This window comes from Cupressus sempervirens, chromosome 9 (genome assembly GCF_028749045.1).
Source record: "Cupressus sempervirens isolate cs-2001-9-10 chromosome 9, ASM2874904v1, whole genome shotgun sequence".
In the NCBI taxonomy this organism is placed as follows: domain Eukaryota; kingdom Viridiplantae; phylum Streptophyta; class Pinopsida; order Cupressales; family Cupressaceae; genus Cupressus; species Cupressus sempervirens.
Window position 1 is genome coordinate 825,734,007 of NC_143126.1, and position 23,743 is coordinate 825,757,749.

A 23,743-nucleotide genomic window follows, 5' to 3' on the forward strand; every position below is an offset into this window, starting at 1 on the left:
GACATTTTTGTGTAAAATCTTATTCCTTGAAGGATATGCCAAGCTAAAATGAGGTTTGATAAGACTTTCAACCGGCTAGAAGACAACTGTCATTTTTTGGAGATTTACTACAGAATCTGAGGATGAATGTTTGTGTAGGTGTTGAATGCCTTGTCATCATGGGCAACCACCAGCAGATTGTTTAGTAGTTGCTTTGTTCCTTCCCCAATATTAAATCTATTCATAAACTACTCAGAAATACCGTCAGATTCCATCCACGTTGGGTTTATTACGATATTAGATAGTTTCTATTTACTCTCTCTTCCGTCTTTTTCTAATGGTCACTCTTTTTGTAATGTTTCCATTAACTCCTGTTTGTTATGGAAACTTTCTTTTTCACTCTACAAGAATGTTTCTATTTCCTTTCTCCTGTTCGTTATAGAAAGATTCTCTTGTATCTTGTATATATAGATCATTCATGATCTTTGTTTAATAACACATTCATTATTTTACCATAATAGGGTTCACTGTGGTTACTATCACCGTCTTGTTGGCCATGGAAGCCTTGTTCAGAGAAAATGTACGCTCGCTCTGTTCCAGAGAATTAAAGATGTTATTTTGACTTGTGCCATTTGTCATAGATCAATATTAAGCTCGCCTCTTGCAAAGAATTTGGGGGAAGTATTAAAAACTTAATTTTTGTAATTTTTTGTCTCAGTAAATCAGTATTACCCCACTAAAATTCATACTGACCAATCAAAAAAGAGAAATAAATGAGGGAAAATTAATTAAAAATAAAAATATTTTTTAGCCTTAGAAGTTCGCTAATTAGTAATTCCAAGTATAAAAATTAATTGTGTGTGGCAACTGGGAATATTGGTTCCCTGCCTATATATAGGCAGGGACTAATAATATATGTTATTAATCTAATTAGATTATCAATATAATAGAATTATTATAATATAATTTATGAAAAGATATGACTCATAAAATGAAAATTATATGTCTATAATTTTAACTTTGAGAAATTAGGAAGGAGAGATGGAGAAATATGGAGAAAGAAGGAAATACAGAGACTATAGGAAATAAATCTGCAAGAAGCTTAATAGGAAAATTATTCAACTAAAATCCCAGCAGGGAGCCTTACAGTTTTAGGAAGTTTGAATAGATTACAAACTGTCATATAACTGCCACACCAAACATAATCTTCTATCCATCGTGGAAACTATTTTATGTTGAAGACTAGCTACAATCGAGATCTTTATCTCTGATTTTAATATATGTTGAAATTGAGATAATACATATTTACTGCTGGAGAAGATATTTGTGATAATTATTTGAGATAATATTTTATGAAGAGACGTGTCATGGGAAGAGTCATGCGTTTGGAAATATGAAGAGTCTTTTACTTTGGAAATTGAAGAGACCTTCAGTTGTAATGTGAAGAGTCTCAATTCTTTATATATGTGTGATTACTTTGTATACAGCGCATCAAGTAAAAGCATTGGACTCAAACTTTTTATTATCAATAAAAGACATATGTATGCTGCTACTCATACCTGAAGTGGATGACGGCTCTTTTTTCAAGCTGCTGACTATATCTGAAGAAAATGATAGTCGTTCATAATCTTTTGTCTGTTAATCATCGATCTTGAATAAGCTTCTTGTAGAAAGCATCGTAGTTTGTTCATATTCTGTAGACTTTGCCTCTTGTTAAATATGTTTCAGGATATACTTTGTGTGGAAGGCATCAGATAAAATGCTTTGTTTGTCAAATATGATTCATGTTTATCTCCTTCATCCTTTGACATGAATGAATTGCGTGGAAAGTGGTTCCAGGATATAAGATATTGATATCAACGATGACTAAGTGGTTCCAGGATATAAGATATTGATATCAACGATGACTTTCTTTTGAATCTATTTATGGACACAAGATTGTTTTCCTTTTTCAGTGATCATAATATTTAGTTTATCATGCCACTCATAAATATGAGCCTGTGTTATGCCATGACTGGTCTCATGTCAGTAATAACTATTCTTTTGAAGCCCGATAAACCTGAACCTTTGTCCAATCTGTCTTTTAATGTATATTGTGTATTTGATCAATACAACTAATCTGATACACCTTACATGTTTATTTTTGTCTGATATTCAGCAAAGAAAAGGAGCAAAACACAATCCGCAGCATCAGAGATAAATCCTGTTACCACCTATAACCACTTTTGCAACCATAACATAACTTATGAGATAAAAAGAATCCCGACACAGGATTCACAGAATAACTTCCACAATAAATATGATTCTCAGCATTGAGAAAAAGTCTTTATAGCATAAATCTGCTTTTGGCATTATTTACACATTTACTTTTGACATCAATCGCAAGTTCATAACAGGGGCTAACAGAAACAAGTACAAAAAATTGTTTCATGAAATTTTTTTGATCTGGAAGAAGATGGAAATTTGCAAAAATGTAATAGATTTACACACTTACTTCAGAACAAATACATTGTTGTTCCTCATTTCTAGAAAATGCTAGGAAAGTCCGAAGGACTATTTTGTTTTTAACTTTTTATTTTATTTTTAGTACCATGTTCCACAGGCTCGGAGGATGACATTCTATGATGATATAAGACTCATCTTTCAACTAGTACCTTGGTTTGTTATTGCAATGGAAAAAAATTAGTTGCATAAAAATGGTCTTCCCTCATGGTTGTTGCTTTGAAGTCTCCATTTGTTTCCATCAGTTACTTTGTACCTTGGCTTTTGAATAGTCATTTCATGATGGAAAACAGAATGAGTGATTCTGTTTATGTTTTGACTTGTGGTTTTATTTCGTATGATTTTGTGCGACTTGTACTGTTAAGACTAGATGGTGCTTAATTTGGGGTGCCATAAAATATTTTTCGAACAAATTTTTTTTTCTTCAACTGTGCTGGATATTATGTCTCAGTAGCTGTGCTTGGAGATGAAATCCTTCAGATGTGGATATCAAATATTGTAAGGGTGAAATCCTCAGGGTGCAGTATGCATTTTAGAGTGTTGGTATGAACATCGATGGTTTGCTGTTTGACTATGCAGAAAAAATTGAGAACTACAAAAAATTCAAAAATAGTAATTGCTGTAGTATCACAGGTTATGTGCAATTTTTCTTCTGAAAATTTGCTAAAACAAGATGCAATGCTAGATATACAAGGCATCAGTGAATTCTGTAATCCCACACTTTTTAATATGTTTGGTATGAGTCAGGTTATACTGGTCCAATTTATAAGTTAATGTATGATGCGTTTCACACACAATGCTCTCAATGTTGAAGACATTACACATTGTGACATGAACATCAATGTTAAGAAAATTCATGTTTCCTTTCCTCTGAAATTATTATCTGAGCAAGTGCACTTATTCTTTATCTTTTTTCACAGTCTTGGATGTGGCCACCTGAATAATACCATTTCCTTTTCTTCTATCCTTTTCAAATAATGGTAAATACATAAATGTGCAGATAATTTTAAATCTGTTTCTTTCAAGACAGAGAACACAGTGCTTGATTGTTTTAATTAAGTTGTATTTTCTGTTCAAATACCAATTTGGCAGGTTATTTTTATAGAAATTCGATTAAATGTGTGTTGGAAGATTTGGAAATTCAATTTAAAAATCTAAATTTTATTCAAAATGAAGGAAATGGACTGCTAAATTTTCTTGTTTTAAATTTGCTGTGTTAACAATTCAGTAGCATATAATTTTTATAAATTCAGATCCACATTCATTATGCTGAGTATTTAGGTAGGCATTCTGGTATATGGCTGATTAGTAAATATTTTTGTGCAGGAGTGCCCTATAGGTACTTACAAAACAGAAATTGGATCCGATAAAAAATTGTGCTGGCCTTGTCCACCTGAACAACTTCCTCGTCGAGCAACATATATAAGTGTTCGTGGTTAGTGTTATTTATTCATGTTTTAATGTCATCAATATAATTTTAATTGGTCAGTGAACAGTCCTATCAAGAATTTATTAGAATGTTGTTTTTATCTTTTTGTGGCAAGTGTGGTTCCTCTTGATGTTCTTTTATGCATGTTTACAATTTGAATTCTTTGTAAACAAAGGCTTGTTTGACCATGTGAAGAGTTGCTGGGAGATTTAGGCATTTGGTTTCCGAGTTCATAGTAATTAGGAATATGTATTATTAAAATAATAAAATATTTAGGAAAGTAGCTTTCTTAGTTTAAATGCTAGAAGAAAAGGACCTTTTTTTTCTCTCCCTCAAAAGTAATTGGTTTAATTGGATTTCAGGAGGTGTGACTCAACCATCTTGTCCATACAAATGTATATCTGATAAATACCGCATGCCAAATTGTTATACTCCATTGGAAGAGTTGATATATACACTTGGAGGTCCCTGGCTTTTTGGGCTTCTACTTTCTGGACTTTTGGTACTTTTAGCCCTTGTGCTGAGTGCTGCCCGCATGAAGTTTGTTGGAACAGATGAGTTTTCTGGTCCTGCTCCAACTCCACATGAATCACCAATTGATCATTCTTTCCCTTTCTTGGAGTCACTAAATGAGGTAAGGTGGTAAGAAGTATGACTTGCATTCATTTTTTCTTGTTTCCAGGCAATATGGTCAACTTGCATCTATCATCTTTGGCTGGCTGGCAAATGTCACTTTTAATTATGTTTATAATTCTGCAATTTGAGGTACAGGTTTTAGAAACAAATAGAGCAGAAGAATCTCAAAGCCATGTGCACAGAATGTATTTTATGGGTCCAAATACTTTTGGAGAACCATGGCATTTGCCTCACTCACCTCCAGAGCAGATCATTGACCTTGTGTAAGTTATATTTCTGAAGATTTGATTTGCATTTATAATTCTAATGCAAATAAATCAAAGTAGAGAAGATAAGATAAGATAAAATAATAATTCAATGACCTGGTAAAAATGGAGTAGATGTTGAGCCACAAAGCATGGTACTATTGCATATAATAATGTTTATCAAATAACTCCTTATCATGGAAAATGAAAGAAGCACCATACAAGTAACAGTTATACAAAAATAAAAGCCAAAAGATAGGACATAATTATCTGAGGCAGAATCTATAACAAGGATATTGAAAGCATCATTATTACTTTTAGTGGCATTAGAAGTAGTAGAGAAGGGAAAACTTTTTGTGTTATAGTTTATCTACAGGATAACATGACATACGATAATATTTTAGTTATCTTTATCTCGCAGGTATGAAGATGCTTTCAACAGATTTGTTGACGAGATTAATTCCTTGACAGCATATCAATGGTGGGAAGGTTCTGTACATAGCATTTTGTCCGTGCTTGCATATCCATTTGCTTGGTCATGGCAACAATGGCGTCGCAAAAGAAAAGTTCAGCGTCTTAGAGAATTTGTACGCTCTGAGTATGACCATGCTTGTCTCCGCTCATGTCGCTCACGAGCTCTTTATGAAGGCCTTAAGGTTAAGTTCCTCCCAAACTGCTTGTCTGTATGTGTATGTACAGAGTTTTGTTTGTTTGTAATGCTTACAATTAAATTACAAGAAGAATGCTTGATATTAAATTGATTCTTTGTTCCTTACAAAATGTTGTTACATGGAAGAAATCTTGTTGAACGTCATTAAAAAAATAAAGCTGTGGTCAGAAAGTGAGGTGCAAAGTTGGAAACCCTCTTCAAACTTAAATCAACATTAAATTAATCCATTTTACTCTCTTAGAAAGCTTCATTTTCCAATTTAGAATAAGTATGACACTTCCATTTAAAACAGATGCCTGTGCAGACTGTGGCAGCTGTGAAGTGGAATTTTGAAATTTGTAACGATTGCTTGTATATTTTAAAGGAAAACAACGATCAAATTTTGACATTCTTGAGTAATGCCTAACTAATAGTTGATTACAGGGTACGGTAAACCAAATATTGCCTTTAAGGCTGAGAGTTGAATGGGTGTCAGAAACAAATATAAATAACTAGATAGATTAGCAGATACCTTATACTTTTCTAAACTAACATAAACATGGAGCTGCGAATACCTGAGACAAACTAAAGAAACCTCACCTAAGCAGGGTGTGGGTTGAGTAAAGGGCAGACCGAAGCAATACCCAAATGAGGATCAGAACTTGGTCCAGACCAGTTTGGTTTCAACCTAAAGTTCTGCTGAACCTGGTAACATAGGTATTTGATAATCAACATCATGACATAAACAATCAATTGCCAATGCTTTAAGTTTATAATACAAGAAAACCAGTGCTGATAAATGGGCATACAAAAAAATAGTAAATGAAAATGCTGGTTAACAGATTTGACTGTATGTAAAATAGACTTTAGTTGATTTGTAAGTTTGTAACTCTATTTACCTGGTAGTCAAAGACAAACACTACTGACAGTTGAAGTGATTACCATAGCATTGGTGATCTTCATCTGCATTTGGGAGGAGCATTCCCACATATGATATCATTTCGGTTTTTGTAGTATACTTTTCACCAAAACACAGAGGAAAGCCAACATGTTTGAATAGCCATGACACAAACACCATTCGAAACTTGAAATAAAGAGACGGAAGACAAATGCCAGTTTATTCACTCCTTATCCACGACTAATAATCCAGAGAATGAACAGTCATTGCGTTCAATATATGAGTAGATCAGAATTCCCAGGTTCTGTGACAATGACATACATAATCTGATATAAGAGACAAGACATCAAAGAACAATTGTGCTATTGCACAAAAAAAAAATACAATCAAAAGGAAAGATGATTAAACATACTGATTCAAAATGACTTCTTTGCTTGTTTCATGAAAACGGAAAGGTCATGTGTACAAGCTATAATGTTTAAAAATGAATGCTCTGCTGTTTCCTGCAAAATCAGGTTTTCTTTGGAAAACTATATAATCTCGGTCCCAACCTTAGAGTTCTGTAACTGACCTTTTTGAAAATCAATTACAAAAATAAAACATATGGTCATCTACTTTCCAGTGGTTGCTATGCGTAATTCCTAAAAAACTAAGTTGCCGATTCGGATTCGGGTACGAGAATCCGTTTCGTGTATTCGTGATTTCTTTTCCCATTATGATTCGCATGAATTTTAGTGTGTGTGTGTGTATATATATATATATTCGTGTGTACTTATTCAGAGTTTGACCTGCGGGTCCTTGAGGATTTGAGTGGATTCACGCCAGATTCTCCCAGGTCTTGTGTATTCGTGTTGGATTCTCCCGTGTTTGTGTGGATTCACACCAGATTCTCCCAGGTCTTGTGGATTCGCGCCGGATTTGTGCAAGTTCCAGATTTAGCCTCGTGAGTTGGTCCGTATCCGCAAATTCGGAGTAACCCATAGGGTCAAATCCAGGATCTGTTGCTCAAATCTGGTACAACCAGTTTGCGAAATCAGACCTGGATACGTTCTGTGGGCCGTACGTGCGAATCCAGTATTGTAGCTTAAAAATGAATTAATGTTACCGGTCCGCAAACGGGTTCGAGTACAAGATACAGACACACATATATATACACAGATATACATACATGCAAAAAAATAAGAGAAATATGCAGAAGTGCAAAATGGAATCATTGCATAGTATAACTAAATCATGTCATATTATGATGCTTGATCATTGATCAATGCAAATGCCAAAGATAAACATTAAAACACAATTCTATCATTCTAATGAAATCATTGCATTGAATAACTGAATTAAAATATAGTTCATGAAAGTGTGAAAATCGAAACATGATTCAAAGTTTAATGTTCATCAATAGTCAAAGTTTTATCACTCATCAAACGGTTTATCAAAAGAATCGTCCATATGATTTTTATTATGCACAATTGCTAGTGGATCCTCATTGTCACCCAAACCAGCTTTGCTAGCACTAGATCCACCAAGTGCCATGAGTTAGAAACAATGAAAGAGGAATTTATCATAAATTAAAATTTATAACTTGCCACTTTTATCCTCTGCAACATGATGTCCACGTCATCATAGACATGCCCAAGGCATGGTTCATCAGTATGAGAAAAGGGAAGCTTGGATATGATTGGCTTGGTGAATTCTAATACATACTACACATGATCCCACCAATCATCATTCAATATCATTGCTTTCATTTTTTGGGCCCTTACTGTATTGGACTGCTCTTTCACACGCTGTCTCAAGATGATTGTGTGTGAGGCAAAATGAATTTCAGCCACCTAAGAACATCTTAATATTAAGTTAGTAACTCATTTAAATTATGTAAACAGCAAATTTTTTTATTTATTTAATTATACAAAACATGACATTAAATTTTAAAATTTACCTTCAATAGTTCCAATTTGGAGAAAGTTATGAATATTGGTTGCGGCATATGGTGATTTGTCACAAACATCTGAATCTCCTCACCCTCATGAATTTCCTCAGTCTTATCTAATGTCTCATTGAGATCCTTCAAAATAGTCTTGACGGTTGCAGCTGTCTTACTGGATGGCACTTGTAGCAGCTTATCATCAGTAATTGGAAGCTTGATAAGCATGACAACTTCTTGGTTGCACCTATCAAACTTATCCTTTATCATTCAATATCATTCAATCATCAATGCTTTCATTTTTTGGGCCCTTACTGTATTGGACTGCTCTTTCACACGTCGTCTCAAAATGATTTTGTGAGAGGCAAAATGAGTTTCACCCGCCTAATAACATGTTAATAGTAAGCTAGTAACACATTTTATGTAAACAGTACAATTATTTTTTTAATTCAATTATACAAAACATGGGATAAAATTTTAAAATTTACCTGCAATATTTCCAATTCGGAGAAAGTTCTGAAAATTGCTTGCGAGATATGGTGATTTGTGACAAACATCAGAATCTCCTCACCCTCATAGGCTTGTTTCACCCAATCTACTTGGGTGCCAATTGCCTGCATCAGAAAATTAAGCGAATGCACAGTGCATGGTGTCCAAAAGATATGATCATATATAGCCTCTACCAAAGCTCTTGCAGCCCTGCAAACCTTTGCATTATCCACAATTACTTGGACAACATTATCACTACCCACTGCCTATATGTAATCAACGAGAAGCTGAGAAATAAACTCTGCATCTTTTACTTCCTCCTCACAATCATCCACCTTTGAAATTACAACAGTAACATTGATCAAGGGATAATTTTTACAATGTTACAATCTCCCCTTAATAGGGTTACCTGACTAAGTTGAATGAAAGACCATTGACATAGAGGCACCATGCAATTTTTTTCATCAGAAATATTTCCTGCCTCATTTTGAAATGCTTGATCTAGTGACCCCCTATTGCAGGTGGTGACTTGTGGCTCATGTACATCTTCATCCACCTCCCTAGAAGTTATAGGCAAGAAGGGATGTCAAGAGGCTGGTGTTGGTGGTGGTTTTTGTTCTCGGAATGATAACCACTTTGTTATCATTTGCAACTAATTTATTTGCATATTCTTATTGTTTAATCAATGCTTGTATTTGTCGAGTTGGCAGCCCCTTCTTATTTCCCATTGTTGGCCCTCACACATTAATCCCTTTTCCCCAGGGCCCATAAGTCGAAGTTTTACTCGGGTAGTAGGAGCGTCTATATTTTGAGTTGCAAAAAGTACACATACAAACCCCCCACCTCCATGACATTGAGAAATTCTTGTAGTTTATTTCCATAGAGGAGAGACCCTTTAACAATTTTAATTTTTTTAGACCCACCCACTCAGCTTTGACTAATTGTTGCAATCTATAACAAAAATGAATTATATGAGATCCAAGGGAGATTTGTCCGTTCCAAGACTGTTTTTCTCTTTCAGCGTTCTTCAGTTATAGTGACTAGCGGTGTCTTGCACTCGATCTTCAAGAAGCCACCCTGCTTCGTGACAGACTTTACAATCACTACTTCCTCACCACCAGACTTATGATCAGCTCATTACTGCCTTTTTCGCACCCTTATCTCCTTTGCGGGGTGTGAGAAGGCTGGCTAGGTTTACTAGTTATATTGGCCATTCTAGGTCTGTTAGACCCCACAGAGGCGGTCTCTTATGTCAGCAACACTCCTCCATGAGCCCTCAGAGATAGTTGAGGGTTTCTGTCCGTTCCTAGTCTTATCCTTTTGTTAGTGATTTCTTTTGGCCAAGAAAAGACTCCTAGTCTCCGTCTTGGCCTCTCTCTTCTTCTTGTTTATTGTTGTTAGCCTTTTTTTGGACACCATTTGGTGCTCCTGTTGTTGTCAGCTGTTTTGTTGTAAACTATTAGTCCCATAGACCTTTTGTGGTCTTTTGTTGGACATTAATATTATTATCTTATCTTATCTAAGTTTTTAAAAACTTTTCAAAAATCTGAAACAACCTATCAAAAAAGTAAAGAATATGATTTAATTGCATACCTTAAGCACTTAAATCTGCTATTTGGGAGGTATTTGCAACTCCACAATCGATTTTCTGTGAATACAATCACCTCATTTCAAACTTGGAAGATGGAGAGAGCAAAATGAGAGAGTCTAATGAGCGAGCAAATGTAAAATGAAATGTGTTTGTAGCCTTCTTATTTGGGTTAGGAGGAAAAATAAATAATAAAATGTCATTTTAATCTTTTTGAGCCCACCTTTTTACTTAATAGCCATGGGTTGTAGGTGATTTGTATGTATGGGTTCATGTGAGGTCCTCCCATGATTGCATTGGGTACCCCCAGGTACATGGTGGGTTTAGACAGGGTTCACATTTGGACCTATGGGTTTGCCCGAGTTTGTGGTGGTTTGAACCTGGACAGACCCACAAGTCCAAATGTGAACCCTTCTCTAACTTGCTACATATCATTATCCCAACTAAATCCGGTTCGTACCTGGACCTAGTTCAAGGGTCTAGGACACAAACCCGAAACATAGATTAAAGCATATCATGTACAAACATTCTTTAACTTGAAATTGATACGGTGAGGATGATTGCCACAACATTTCAGCTTCATTCTCTTTGTAACTACACTACTCATTCTTTAGTCACAATAAATAAATAAATGGTCTCTTTGGTTAACATGATTCTTGATTACATAGCTTATGTTGGTGTGAAAGTACTTGATTTGTATTCCAGGGCTTTTTATTTCTTTTGGGAATTTATAATAACAATACCCAAGCTCATGACAAGTTTGTATTCTTCAAGCATGGAATCCTCTACATGCGCACAAAACTTACAACAATAGGTGTGTGACCATAAGATTTTCTAAGGCATCCTTGGTGTAAGGGCAATCTTGCGTCACCCAAAAATATTTCTGTTTAGTCTTTCAATAAGAGTTAGCTCAATGCAAAGTTAATACTTTTGGAGGTTTATTATTTTTAGTAAGTTGGTCGTTTTGATTTCATCCCTAGAGGTTCATTTTAGATATATCAATCGGCCACTAAAGTTTCATTGCAATACCCAATATATTTGTGGAGTTAATGAGAATTTCTGGTGTTGGCAATGGGGTTATAAAAACATTGAACTCAATTTTGAAGGCTTTAGGGGCTTCAAAAAGGGGTCAAACCCTGATGGACTGGAGTTTGTGCAAGTTACGTGCTGCAGATCAGATTGTGTTGTTTCCAAAAAGGGGCAATAATAGTTAATCAAAGCAATGATTAATGAATTATGGTCTCTGGAAGTTGCGACACCTAAAAATGTAGAACATGAAATTCCTTCGAAATTTCTTTTGAGCTTCGAAAGTTATTGGGGCCTAATCTAATGTAATAAAATATGAAAAATAATAATAATTTATGGTTGGTTGGCCTCACAGTCTAGGGCTAAATTTCTAGAACCTTCTTGGGCGATTGAAAATTGCCTATATAAAGAAGGCCCCTTAGGTTTGTCTAGGACAATTTGGGGGATGATGGTGGTGGCTCTGACTTACATAATATTATTAAGAAAATGCCCATGTGGCTTTGCATGTAATATTTCTAGAATTTGTAATTCCATACTTTTGGAGATAATAAGAAGCCAACTTTCTGTTCTTGCAACTTGGTGTTATTCCTCTATTTTTGTGATGTGTTTGTGTTATTAATGGAGTACTCTTATTAAGTGGTATCAATGTGGGGGTTCTTGAGTGTATAGACAGATCGCCGACTGTGAGGTAGTTTGCATCAAGACTGTGGTTGTAGGTTTGAGCAGTAAGAGCGAAAATGCGTCTACAAAGGGAGCATGAAAGGGCTAAAGTTGTGACAGTTGAGGGTTTTAGAGCCCTCTAGGGACAAGTGCAAGCATTACAAGAGGAGATTTGTAGAGGAATGAATATTGCAGTGAGAGATGAAAGTGAGGATGAATTCAAAGAATAACAAAATGTTGAACAAGGAGCATAAGCGGCTAGAGATCCCGAGGAGGATAGATATTTTAGATCCATTTCCAGGATTGGAAAAAGACCCAAAATGAAGTCCCCACATTTTTTGTGAAATCTTATTTGCAAGAGTTGATAGACTGGATCAATGATCTAGAAGAATATTTTGAGTATGAAGAAATCAAAGATCTTGAGAGGGTCAAGCTTGCGAAGGCGAAACTGAAAGGGCATGTGAAAATTTCGTGGAAGGAGATTTAGTTAGAGCGAAATATTATAGGAAAAGATATAATCACAGGATGGGTTCAGATGGTGGAGAAATTGAACTGACAATTCATTCCTATTAATTATGAACTCGATCTATTGAAGAAAATGCAAGGGTTAAAGCAAGCAACAAGATACTTTTAGGAGTACACATAAGAGTTCTATGGAGTTCTCATCAAAATAGGCCACACAAAAGATGACAAGGAGAAAATTGCCCGTTACTTTATAGTTTGAGGCCAAGTATTAAGGCAGAGTTGAGTCTAATTAGAATGACCGATATTGAAGTCATACTGGTTTTCCTTGAGAGTGGAAGAAAAGTTGAGCAAAAAATTTGATAGCAAGCAAGTTCAAAGAGTTCGTGGGGAAAGATCCAACGAACAGTCTTATGGAGGCTGTAATGAAGATCAGAAAAAGAATGATGAGGTGAGCAAAAGTCAAAATCAAATGGGGAATAATTTCAATTGTTTCTATGATCAAAATAATAGAGATCACAGAGGAAGTGGAAGAGGGAAAGGAATAGGAAGAGGAGGTTTCTGTGGAAGTTGTTTCCATTGTGTTGAAGAAAGACATTGAGCCTATGATCGTCCTCAACACCAAGGAAGGACAGATAGGAGAGTTGAAGGTCAGGCAAGAGTTGCGCATGTAGATGAAGATGCCAAGTCATCTTAGTCTGAAAATGTCGAACAGGGAGAAATCCTAGTTGCCAGAAGATTCTTGCTGAATGATGAGTATGAACATGAACAAAGGAGTTTGTTTAGCACCAAGTGTAAGTGTGACGATAAGTGTTGTGATGTGATTATTGATAGTGAGAGCACTAACAATTTGGTGTCGGAGGAGATCTTACAAAATTAAAATTCAAGAGAGAGAGACACCCATGCCCATACTGAATTGCCTGGGTGCAAGATGACCACAAGGTCAAGATCATTGGATAGTGCTTGGTGAAGTTCAAGATTCGGGGTTGATGAAATATTCTATGACATCATATCCATCGATGCATGTCATATGTTTCTAGGGAGGCCGTCATAGTTTGATAGGCATGTTATACATGATGGTCATACAAATGCCTATTCCCTAACAAAGGATGGAGTTCAACACAAGCTGAAGCCATCGAAGGAAATAGAACAAAAGGTATGTAGTAGTGCTAAAATTTGTTTAGTTGATGGAAGAAAGTTTCTAGAAGGTATGAGGCATGAGCACATGCGTTTTGCTTTAATTCTAGAAAGTATTGAAGAGGAAGCAGAAGATATACTTGCAAAGCTTACAGATTTGTTGGATGAGTTTATGGATATTGTGTCTAATAATGTGCTTGATGGATTGCCACCTATAAGAAAGATCAGTCATCAGATGGATCTGATTCCACGAGCCAGTTTGCAAAATAAGGCACCACACTGAATGACATCAGCAGAATTTTGAAGAGTTGAATAGACAAGTTCAAGAGTTTTTGTAGAAGGGATTGATTCAAGAGACTGAGTCCATGTGTTGTACCAACAATATTAGCACCAAAGAAGAATGGAGAATGGAGGATGTGTATAGATTCTCGAGCCATCAACAAAATCAATACAAAGTACAAATTTCCTTTACCAAGGATGAATGATATTATGGATTGCTTGAGTGGATCAGTGTATTTCACAAAGATCGATTTGAAGAGCGGATATCACTAGATCCATATTAGAGAAGAAGATGAATGGAAGACCGCCTTCAAGACAAAGGAGGGCTTGTATGAGTAGTTAGTCATGGCTTTTGGGCTAACCAATGCATCGAGCACATTCATGTGGCTCATGAATGAGGTACTGAAAGAACTTCTAGGTAAATTTGTCATTGTTTATTTGGATGATATTTTGATATTCAATAAGACTTTGGAGGAGCACGTAATGCATAGTGATAGGATTTTTGAAAGGTTAAGGGAAGAGAAATTGTTGATTAATCTGAAGAAGTACGGTTTTGTGAAGGAGTTAGTATGCCTAGGATTTGTTGTTTAGTTGACGGTCTAAAATTGGACCTAGAGAAGGTGAAGGCTATCCTTGAAAGGATTAATGGTGAAGAGGGAGAAGTACATGGCTTGTAGAGGCATCCATGCCTTATTCCAATAGTATGAGCATTCTTCATATTTGAGTTGTCGGGCCAAGGTAGTACTTTTACTTTCATGAAGGTGATTTTGTATCCCTTGTCTTAAGTGTTGAAATAGAAACTTTAAAAAAAAATCCTAGGTACATATAGTACGCCTGTGAGTTTTAATGAGATGCCTAGTTTGAGATTGATAGTACAGGTCCCAATTTTGTTTATTGGACAATTTGTAGTCTCCAATAGTCACTTCGTCATCATAATTGTCTTCTATGGAATCTTGATGTTCTTTGAAGCCTGTTATGTGTTGGGAAGCCCCACTGTCTATCACCTATGTGTTAAGACTGTTTGAATCCAAGTTAAAACAAGATTGGATAGGGCGGAGCAAATTACAAGTTTTTTGAATCCATATCCAATCTTGTTTTACTAATTGCAGGGAAAGAGAGTTGGTGTTTGGGTCTATCAAGACATACTTCATAGCAAGATGACCGTATTTGTTACATCTATAGTATTGCGCTTTAGATAAGTCCCTCCTTTTCTTGAATGATTGTTTTCCATTTGTATCCTTGCCCTTTTTCCTTTTGAGATTAGTGGTGAGAATTTGAATGTCTTCCTTTGTGGAATTCATACCAATCCCTCTAGTCTATTAATCTAGACTCTTCTTGAATGCAATTAACTTTCAATCGGTCAAATTTGGGGAGTTTGGAGCGAGCACATATTGTTCGAATAAATCTTTCCCACCGGACATGAAGTCCATTTAGGGCTATCATTGTTAATTCCTTACTATCAAAGGCATGACCAATTGTGGAGAGTTGATTTCTTAATTTTGTTATTGTCATAAAGTATGAGGTGATAGTTTCTCCCTAATTCATCTTTATATGATGAATTTGATTTTTAAGAGCAAGAAGTCTTGTTTCTGGATTTGATTGTGTAAGTGTTTTTAGCATCAACATTTCAGATCACGCTCTGTGATCCATCATAAGGATGAGGGAATGCAAGAGTTCCCTCATCTTTATGATGGATCACAGAGTGTGATTTGAAATGTTGATCTTAAAAAAACTTACACAATCGAATCTAGAAACAAAATTTCATTTCAAATGGATTGTGGAAATCTGATATTGTTAAGCAATAAGTCTACTAATGTTCTTGATCTCAAACATGTCTTCCAGGGATTTGAACATAGCATATGTTGAGTCTAATTTTATGATGATAAGCAACATGTGATTTTTCACTTTGTAATTTCATTGCTTTGGTATTCTTTAGCCATTGAATCTTTTTCATCTTTTCATCTTTACAATTTTTTGCCATTTGTTTGAGCCTTGCAAAGCTGAAAATGAATGCAAATATCTCTGTCAAAGTTGTAGATGCATCTTAATCTCATCAATGAAAATGAAGCACTCTTTTGATAAAAGGTTTAAATTTTAAAATATATGGCCTTTTAGTGCCATCTCAGGTGAAAGTGTTATAGCCTTTGAAAATAAGTCGCTAATGTGATTCAAAGTTATTACTGGTAAAGGTCATAAACTGAGATGTCAGATAACAAGACATAGCCCTGCGAGATTGCAACAACGCATTTGGTGGTGCTGCGATTGCTACCTATTGTGAATAGATATAAATTAGTAAGGCTTATTTGTTCTACACGCTAGAAATTGATTTTCTGAAAATGTAATTGCTTATCTGGTGTTTACCTGGATTGATTCAAATTGATTTACATTTTTGTGGGTGGAGGTTTTAATTGTCATTGTTCAATAATAGAGAAGTATTATTCAATTTCCGATGTCCTTGATATGTTGAAATTGAAATGCAATCTTTATTGATTCTGGTAGCTACTCTGGTGCAGGTAGCTGCTTCGCCAGATTTAATTGTTGCATATATTGACTTTTTTCTTGGAGGAGATGAAAAGAGGCCAGATCTTCCTCCTCATCTCAAGCAGAGATTTCCTATGTGTATTATTTTTGGGGGAGATGGAAGCTATATGGCTCCTTACTTTCTTCATAGTGATAATCTACTGACAAGTCTTTTGGGACAGGTTTGTTACAAAAATGTAAAGCTAAGATCATTTATTGAGGTTTTGTTCAACAAGCGTTTATTTCATTTCATATCTCAAGGTAGGAATGCTAGGAGCTGTCTTCTTCACCTATTAATATTTAAATATTGATGAATCATAGGGAAGGACACCATTGCCAGGTGAAGTTTTTTAATTTATTCACTCTTTTTTCCTCCTATGACAGTCTGTTCCAGCAACGGTATGGTATCGGTTTGTTGCTGGTTTGAATGCATATTTGCGTACGGTGCGCCAAGGTTGTCTCCGTATTACTTTGCTGCCAGTCATAAATTGGCTTGGCACACATGCAAATCCTACACTAGGCTTGCATGGGATACATGTTGACCTGGCATGGTTTCAGGCTACATCATCTGGCTACTACCAACTAGGTCTCATTGTTATTGAGGCTGATGAAATACATCAGCATACAATTCTTCCAGATGTTGGAGCTACAACGGGAATTGAACAGTTGAGAGACTGTTATGCTCTTCACTTTCAAAGTTAAAATGTTATCATTCCTTATTAGATGATAAATTAGATTGATTTCACTGAAGCCACAGAACAGTTATCATTCCTTATTTTTGCTAAAATCTCCCTTCATTATGTTTAGGATTCACAACACCCAGAACAATCACCAGACTGTTCGATGGCAAGAAAATCAACAGTATACTGGTTGGTCTCACAGACGGTTACGTGGAGGAGTAGGTGGAGGGGTTATAAATGCAGTTACTTTGCAGTCTATAGAGGACAGAAAAGATGTTTTCTTCCCTCTATCTCTTATACTGCGGAACACAAGGCCTGTTGGCCACCAGGTAATGAGGATGAACTGTTCTGTATGTTTGACTTTGAACCTCTTGCTTGCGTGTTATTCTATAGGCTTGAAGTTTCAAACTTAACTGCAAACCTATTATTTGATAATCTTTTGGTTAATGCTAAGAGTTTTTGGTTTCTGTTTCCTGCAGGACCTTGTGGGTCTAATAATCTCAATTTTGCTCTTAGGAGACTTTAGCTTAGTGCTGCTCACGTTGCTGCAATTCTACTCCATTTCATTGCCAGCATTTCTTGTGGTCTTGTTTGTTCTTCCTCTCGCTTTGTTATCACCTTTTCCTGCTGGTATCAATGCTCTCTTTAGTCATGGTCCAAGGAGATCTGCTGGGCTTGCTCGTGTGTACGCTTTGTGGAATATCACATCACTCAGTAATGTTGTAAGTTACTATTTTTTGTTTTTTCACTTTTAGTATAGAAATTGACAGTTTTTAGTTATATTCAAACTGTTGAATTAATCAAAATCTTCAATGTACATTCAAAATCTTCACTCAATGACATTAAATAGAAGGATATCTTACAATTTTGAGCCTGGAGGTGCTGGAATATACATATAGATTTAATACAAAAGTTGCAAGTACTATTCTGTTAAAATCCAAATTTAAGTGCATAGCTCATATCTAAATTAGAGAAAGCAACATTGGTGATTTGTTTTTTATGTTATCGAATCAAAGATGGGTTTTGTGCTTATGTTCTCCATCTTCTTTGAATATGCCTCTTCTGTTTTTTTGTTCGGTGATAAGGTTATGCTTTAGTTAAGAATAAACTGGGTTTTTATCTGTTCTAAACCAGGGGCAGTTACAAAAGGAAAACTGCCTCTCCGAGGAAACAATACACAAATTGCCCCATTTTTTGAATGCAATTGTAGAATCATCAAAACCACTCCCCTTATTTGTCTTCTTGTCTCTTTTCCCTTTCACAACTTGCTATACCTCTTCCATCCTTCCAAACTCCTTATATAGCCCCAAGGCCTCATCAATGGAAGACACTTTTGTTAGAAAGGCTAGGGTTGCCGTTGCACCAAAAGATTGACCTATCAATGCTCAATACAACCAATAGTCTTATAGAATGACAGGTGGTGGTTAAGCCATTTCGCGAATCCTACAAAGGACGTTGGCTCACTACCAACAATCCCCCTCCTAGCATCACTCGCTGTGGCCTGCAGGATTCGAACCTATGACCAAGCTCTGATACCAATTGTTAGAAAGGCCAAGGTTGTCATTGCACCAAAAGATCAACCTGTCAGTGCCAACAACTTCATCCCTTTCTAGATAACCTAGACCACATCGGCTGTGGCACATTGCTTCCCCAAGCTCTCTTGTTTAAATTAGAGCTCATTCTCTCTAGAAGATTTATCCACCTTAGTACACCTCCCTGCACAAAGGTTGCTGACTCAGCTCAACACCACTCCCCTTCCTAGTCCCACGTTTTCCTACATAATTTGAGTTTGTCTTCTTACTAGTAGCCTCATCATCATTTTTAGCAACCTTTTTGTATCACAATCCCCTTTGTTCACCACCAAGTATAACTTGAGGGATGAATCCTTCCACCAAGTTGTGTGTTTAACTGTTCTCTTCTTTGGACAGTTATCTGCCACATGCCTCATTTGAAAACGTTGTCTGCATTTGAAAGTGATACCTTCATAGATCACTGGTTGGATCCACTCACCGCTTCCCAATTTCAGGTACTTTTGTTGGAAGAGACTTTGTAACATCTATTACGATATTAGATAAGCTTCTATTATTAGTTAATGGTTATCTATTGTAAATATTAGAATGTTTCTAATATTTAATTAGTTTGTAGATAACTGTTAGTTTTCATTGTTTCGTTCTGTTGTATATATAGACCTCTCGGTCTCTGTTATTAACAAGCATCTTTTTCCCTTGTTACCTGCTTCAAAATTCCTAGGTTCGACTAGGGTTTCTGAGAATAGTATTTGCGAATTTGTTTGCTCAAATCACAAATAGAGTGAAGACAAATTGAAGGGGAAAATCGTGGCTTTCGAAGTTCTGTTTTTTATTGCTGGATTTTGAAGCATAGCTGGCATCATCCTATCAAGTGGTGGCTTCGGTTTTTATAGTGCTGAAGGTGCAACTCAGTCTTCTTAGGAGAACCATAGAGAGAAGAGATTTTAAGAACATACATGCTTTAATATTGAATGTTGTTACTTCAATCTTTGCCTGGAAGAAAAGAAGGAACAAGACGAATCTGAATCAAGACAAAAAAAACTGAGAAAGAGACAGTAACAGAAAAAGACAAACTAGAGAAAGAAAGGTTGCAAATAAGACAAAAAGGGTTAACATTACAGCTGACTGTGGATGATTTGTGTAAGTGGGGATTCATTTTGCGTAACAGATTGTTTCTTTGAAAAGAATGTTGAAAGCTCATTTCACCTATTGTTTGGATCCAACTTTGTTATGGAGTTTCAGACACATATCCTGTCTTTGTAGAACCTTTTTGGGGTCTAACCCAATTCCTTTTTGAAGGTTGGTCTTAGTGGGTTGTGCCTACAAAGAATCCCCATCTGCTTTCTCTCTGATATCTCAGACTTCCTCGTGTTGCTAGGGGTATGGAAAGAAAGGAATAACAGATTTTTTAGGGAGTCCTCTTCTCATAATCTTTCCTACAAAATTTGTTTGTCCACACAGGAAAATTTTCTTGCTAGGATATCTAATGGTTTGTAGCATACATTGTAAGTTTTTGTCTCTAATGATGAGTCATAGATGGCTACTAATTGTAACCTGCTTTATGATATTTAAAGTTCTTAAGTCTAAGCAGGCTAGAGATAGTGTAGTGAGGAGAGCTACCTTGTGGGAGTAAATCAAAATGAACTTTGATGAGGCAGCCAAAGGTAACCTAGGGCCAGTTGGTAGTGGTGGACTGTTGAGAGATCACAATGGCAGTTAAGCGACAGAACTCCCTTTGGTTGCCTTATCAAACCAATTTGCCAAAGCCAAAGCCACCTACATGGACTGAAACTTGCCCAATCTCAAGGATGTAAGAAATTTCTGATCCAGGGGGATTTGTTGAACGCTATTAATTGCCTTTAAATGATCCAAATTTCGAGTTGGACGATCTCAAGTCATAATCTTTGACTTCCTAGGTATTAGTGACTATTTGGAAGTGTACCAAAAAATCTACTCTTATGGGAAGGGAATGTCATGGCACACTTTTTTACCAACCAAGAAGTCATGTTTTGTCATTAGTTTATGTGGGGGCAGGATGATTGTCTTCCTCTTGATGTTCCTATCATCATTAATGATGAGAAAATCAAAAGTCAATGTAAAATCTACTCTTAAGGGAAGGGAATGTCATGGCACACTTTTTTACCAACCAAGAAGTCATTTTTTGTCTTTAGCTTATGTGGGGGCAGGATGATTGTCTTCCTCTTGATGTTCCTATCATCATTGATGATGAGAAAATCAAAAGTCAATGTAGCAGACCTTGTTACTTGCTCACAATGACTTTTCAATAATTTAAGAATAATGCTCCCTTGTTCTGCATTCTCATTCCATTGGAATCATCCCTTTTTGTGAACAAGATTGGGGGAGAGGAGTCATATGAGGCCTTCTAGATGTGATAGATGGAGTGATATTGAAGTTTGGGACAAGTCAGAGGAGGGTAGAGTCAGTATCTAGAGCGACTTCATGGTATTGATCATTAGGGCATGGTAAAATTGTCCATGTTTCAACATGATTTTGGTGTTAGTTGAAGACTTAATATCTCAAATAGCAAGCCTCTCTATAGAGGCTAAGTAAGTATTCAAAAATTGCAATGTTTGTTTAATTAAATACGTTTTTTCAAAAAGGGGAGCATCACGAGATTGTTTGTTAGAACTACTGTGGGGGCCAACAACCACAACTTCATAAAACCTTGTTGGCCAAAGATTGTCAGGGTAATTATGAGATACTTTACCTTGGATTGGCATTTTACCAGTTTGTTTAATTATCATTTCATTCATTTGAATCACTTTTTTTGTATACTAGTGTCATTTCCAACTAAAGCTAGTTCTAAATGGTGTGCGCTAACTAGATTTAATCTTTAATAACATTAACTTTCATTGGACATTGGAGCAAATTTGTAAACCAGGTGAGTTAAATTTTTTAAGACAAATTCTACAATATTACATCCATAGAAGTGCCCCATAATAAGAAAACTAGTTTCCGAAAAGCTAAAGGGATCCAATCAATATGTAATAGCATGCGCCATATAGCAATCATCCCAATAGAGATGCCAGAGGAGGTGATGTTGTGGGGGACATTTACCTCAAGTCTCCACTTTTAGGAAATATCCTTAAATAGAGGATGTGTGTTTTTTGGGGGATGCCTAAATGGAATAGTGTTTATTATCAATTAATGTGTAGTATATAGGCATAAAATAATAAACTATGTTTGAAAATAACATTTTTATAATAATATACTTTTTAGTTTGCATTTATTTATTATATTTTATATTATTAATATATTTTTTCTATCGGTAAAAGGCTGAGGCCAATAATTTTTTTAATAATTAATAAGGTTTTTACATTGGTCCTCCATTCCAGTGGGCACTGGTAGGAGAGAATGGAGTCAAGAAACCTCCAGACTTGCTCAAAGACTTGTGTCCATAGTAACACCGGGATGTGCCCCCCCTTCTCGCCCCATGTCTTTGAAGACTTCAATGCACCTGGGACTTGGGGACTCCGTCCCCTCGTCACCAACGGCGCCACCAAATTCCACCACCTCCACCAAGGATGGGGGACATCCTGATGTTGACTATTTGCAGATTTGACTGTTTATGTTTAATGTTCGATATTCCAGTTCAATGCAGTGTTCAAATATTTACTCTTTTTACATCGTTATATCTTATATTGTAATACATATTGTCATAACTAGCATTTTAAGTACCATATGCATATATATACTCCCCCTCCTGACCCCCACCGCCGTCCCCCGTCGTCCCCCCATCGTCCCTAAATTAAGGCCCCCTCTGTCCCCTTGTCCCGAAAACTTGTCCCCCCATTCCCCTGGGTGGTGTAACTATATGCTGTGTCCATTATAGATACAAACAATAATATAAAGGCATTACCCTATTTATAATGCAATTGTGAAAATCGTTCCTTGTTTTACACTATTTACTTCTTGATCTATCCTTCTTTTTACAACCCTTGTATTTTCCCTTTAGTCAGTGTTCTATTTTCTGCTTTGCCTTTTTGTTTGAATTCCAGTTGTATTTAACCCCCAAATAATTACCTCTTGACCAAGATCATTGTTTTTATTAATCGATAACATTGAATACAAATTATCTATCTTAACATGGTATGCAGATTGACATATTGACAAAAGGAATGTTAGTCTATTCACAACATTTAATTTACTTCAGCAAGGAGAATTCATGAAATTTTCAATATAGTGATTGATTTTGATTCTAGATTTTGACATTGTGATATAATTAGCACCATAATAGTGAGCCTATTTACGACAAATAGAGATCATAAAACACTATAATAAGTACATTTAGTTGAAGTGTTGGGATTATTTCGATCCTTAGGGTAGCTATCTTATATTATCATACCATGAGTTGGAGAATTGAGAATTATTCTTCAAGCATAAGATTAATTTTTCGGGGTTACGAGCTTCGGATTAGGTGACCTAGTTATTCCTTAGGAGAAAGTCCTCTCCATCTACACCTTTGTTTGGTAATGTATCCTCTTCTTTGTTTCCTTCTCAATATATATGTTTAATACTAATATCTTCGAATTTATCAATTATCTTTTATGCATTTTCAAGTTTGGAATTTAATATCCAATTAGGAGTCTTTCTTTTCCTTAAGGCGTTGATAGTAATTTGTGAATCCCCTTCTATGACTAACTTGCTAATGCCCATTTCCAGGCTAAGATTTAGACCTTCAATCAAGGCCTCTAATTCCGCTAGATTATTAGAAAGTACCACTAAGGGCTTGGCTTGCTTAATTATCCAAGAGCCTTTGTCAGAATGGATAATGCATCCTAATCCAATAGGTCCTTTGAAGCCCCATCAAAATTAAGTTTTACTCATCCTATTGAGAGTTTCTAAAACTATATATTATTAATATTATTATACTATATATATATGATTGTTTTTTTGAGTCATATCTATATTAGGGGCATCAATAGTTGCATTTATGCAATGAATCACTAAAAGAGTTATTGCGCCAACTAAAAATATTATCAAATGGTGTACATTAAGTAGCATTGGATCTTTGATGGCATTAGCCTTTGCAGGATATTGGAATAGATTTGTAGACCATAACTCTAGCTTTTGAATTGATTGAGATAGTA

At 35.8% G+C, this 23,743-nt stretch overlaps 1 protein-coding gene across 2 annotated transcripts in view; it reads left to right on the forward strand.

Moving 5' to 3' along the window:
• Positions 1-23,743, forward strand: part of LOC149541222 (ephrin type-B receptor) — a 111,546-nt gene that overhangs the window by 79,384 nt on the left and 8,419 nt on the right. For both annotated transcript variants that reach the window (XM_089802232.1, XM_089802233.1), the window contains exons 14-21: positions 3,808-3,916; positions 4,273-4,544; positions 4,682-4,809; positions 5,213-5,447; positions 16,417-16,605; positions 16,808-17,088; positions 17,231-17,432; positions 17,583-17,825. In XM_089802232.1, coding sequence (XP_089658358.1) covers positions 3,808-3,916; positions 4,273-4,544; positions 4,682-4,809; positions 5,213-5,447; positions 16,417-16,605; positions 16,808-17,088; positions 17,231-17,432; positions 17,583-17,825 — 1,659 coding nt within the window. The remainder of the gene's footprint in view (positions 1-3,807; positions 3,917-4,272; positions 4,545-4,681; positions 4,810-5,212; positions 5,448-16,416; positions 16,606-16,807; positions 17,089-17,230; positions 17,433-17,582; positions 17,826-23,743) is intronic.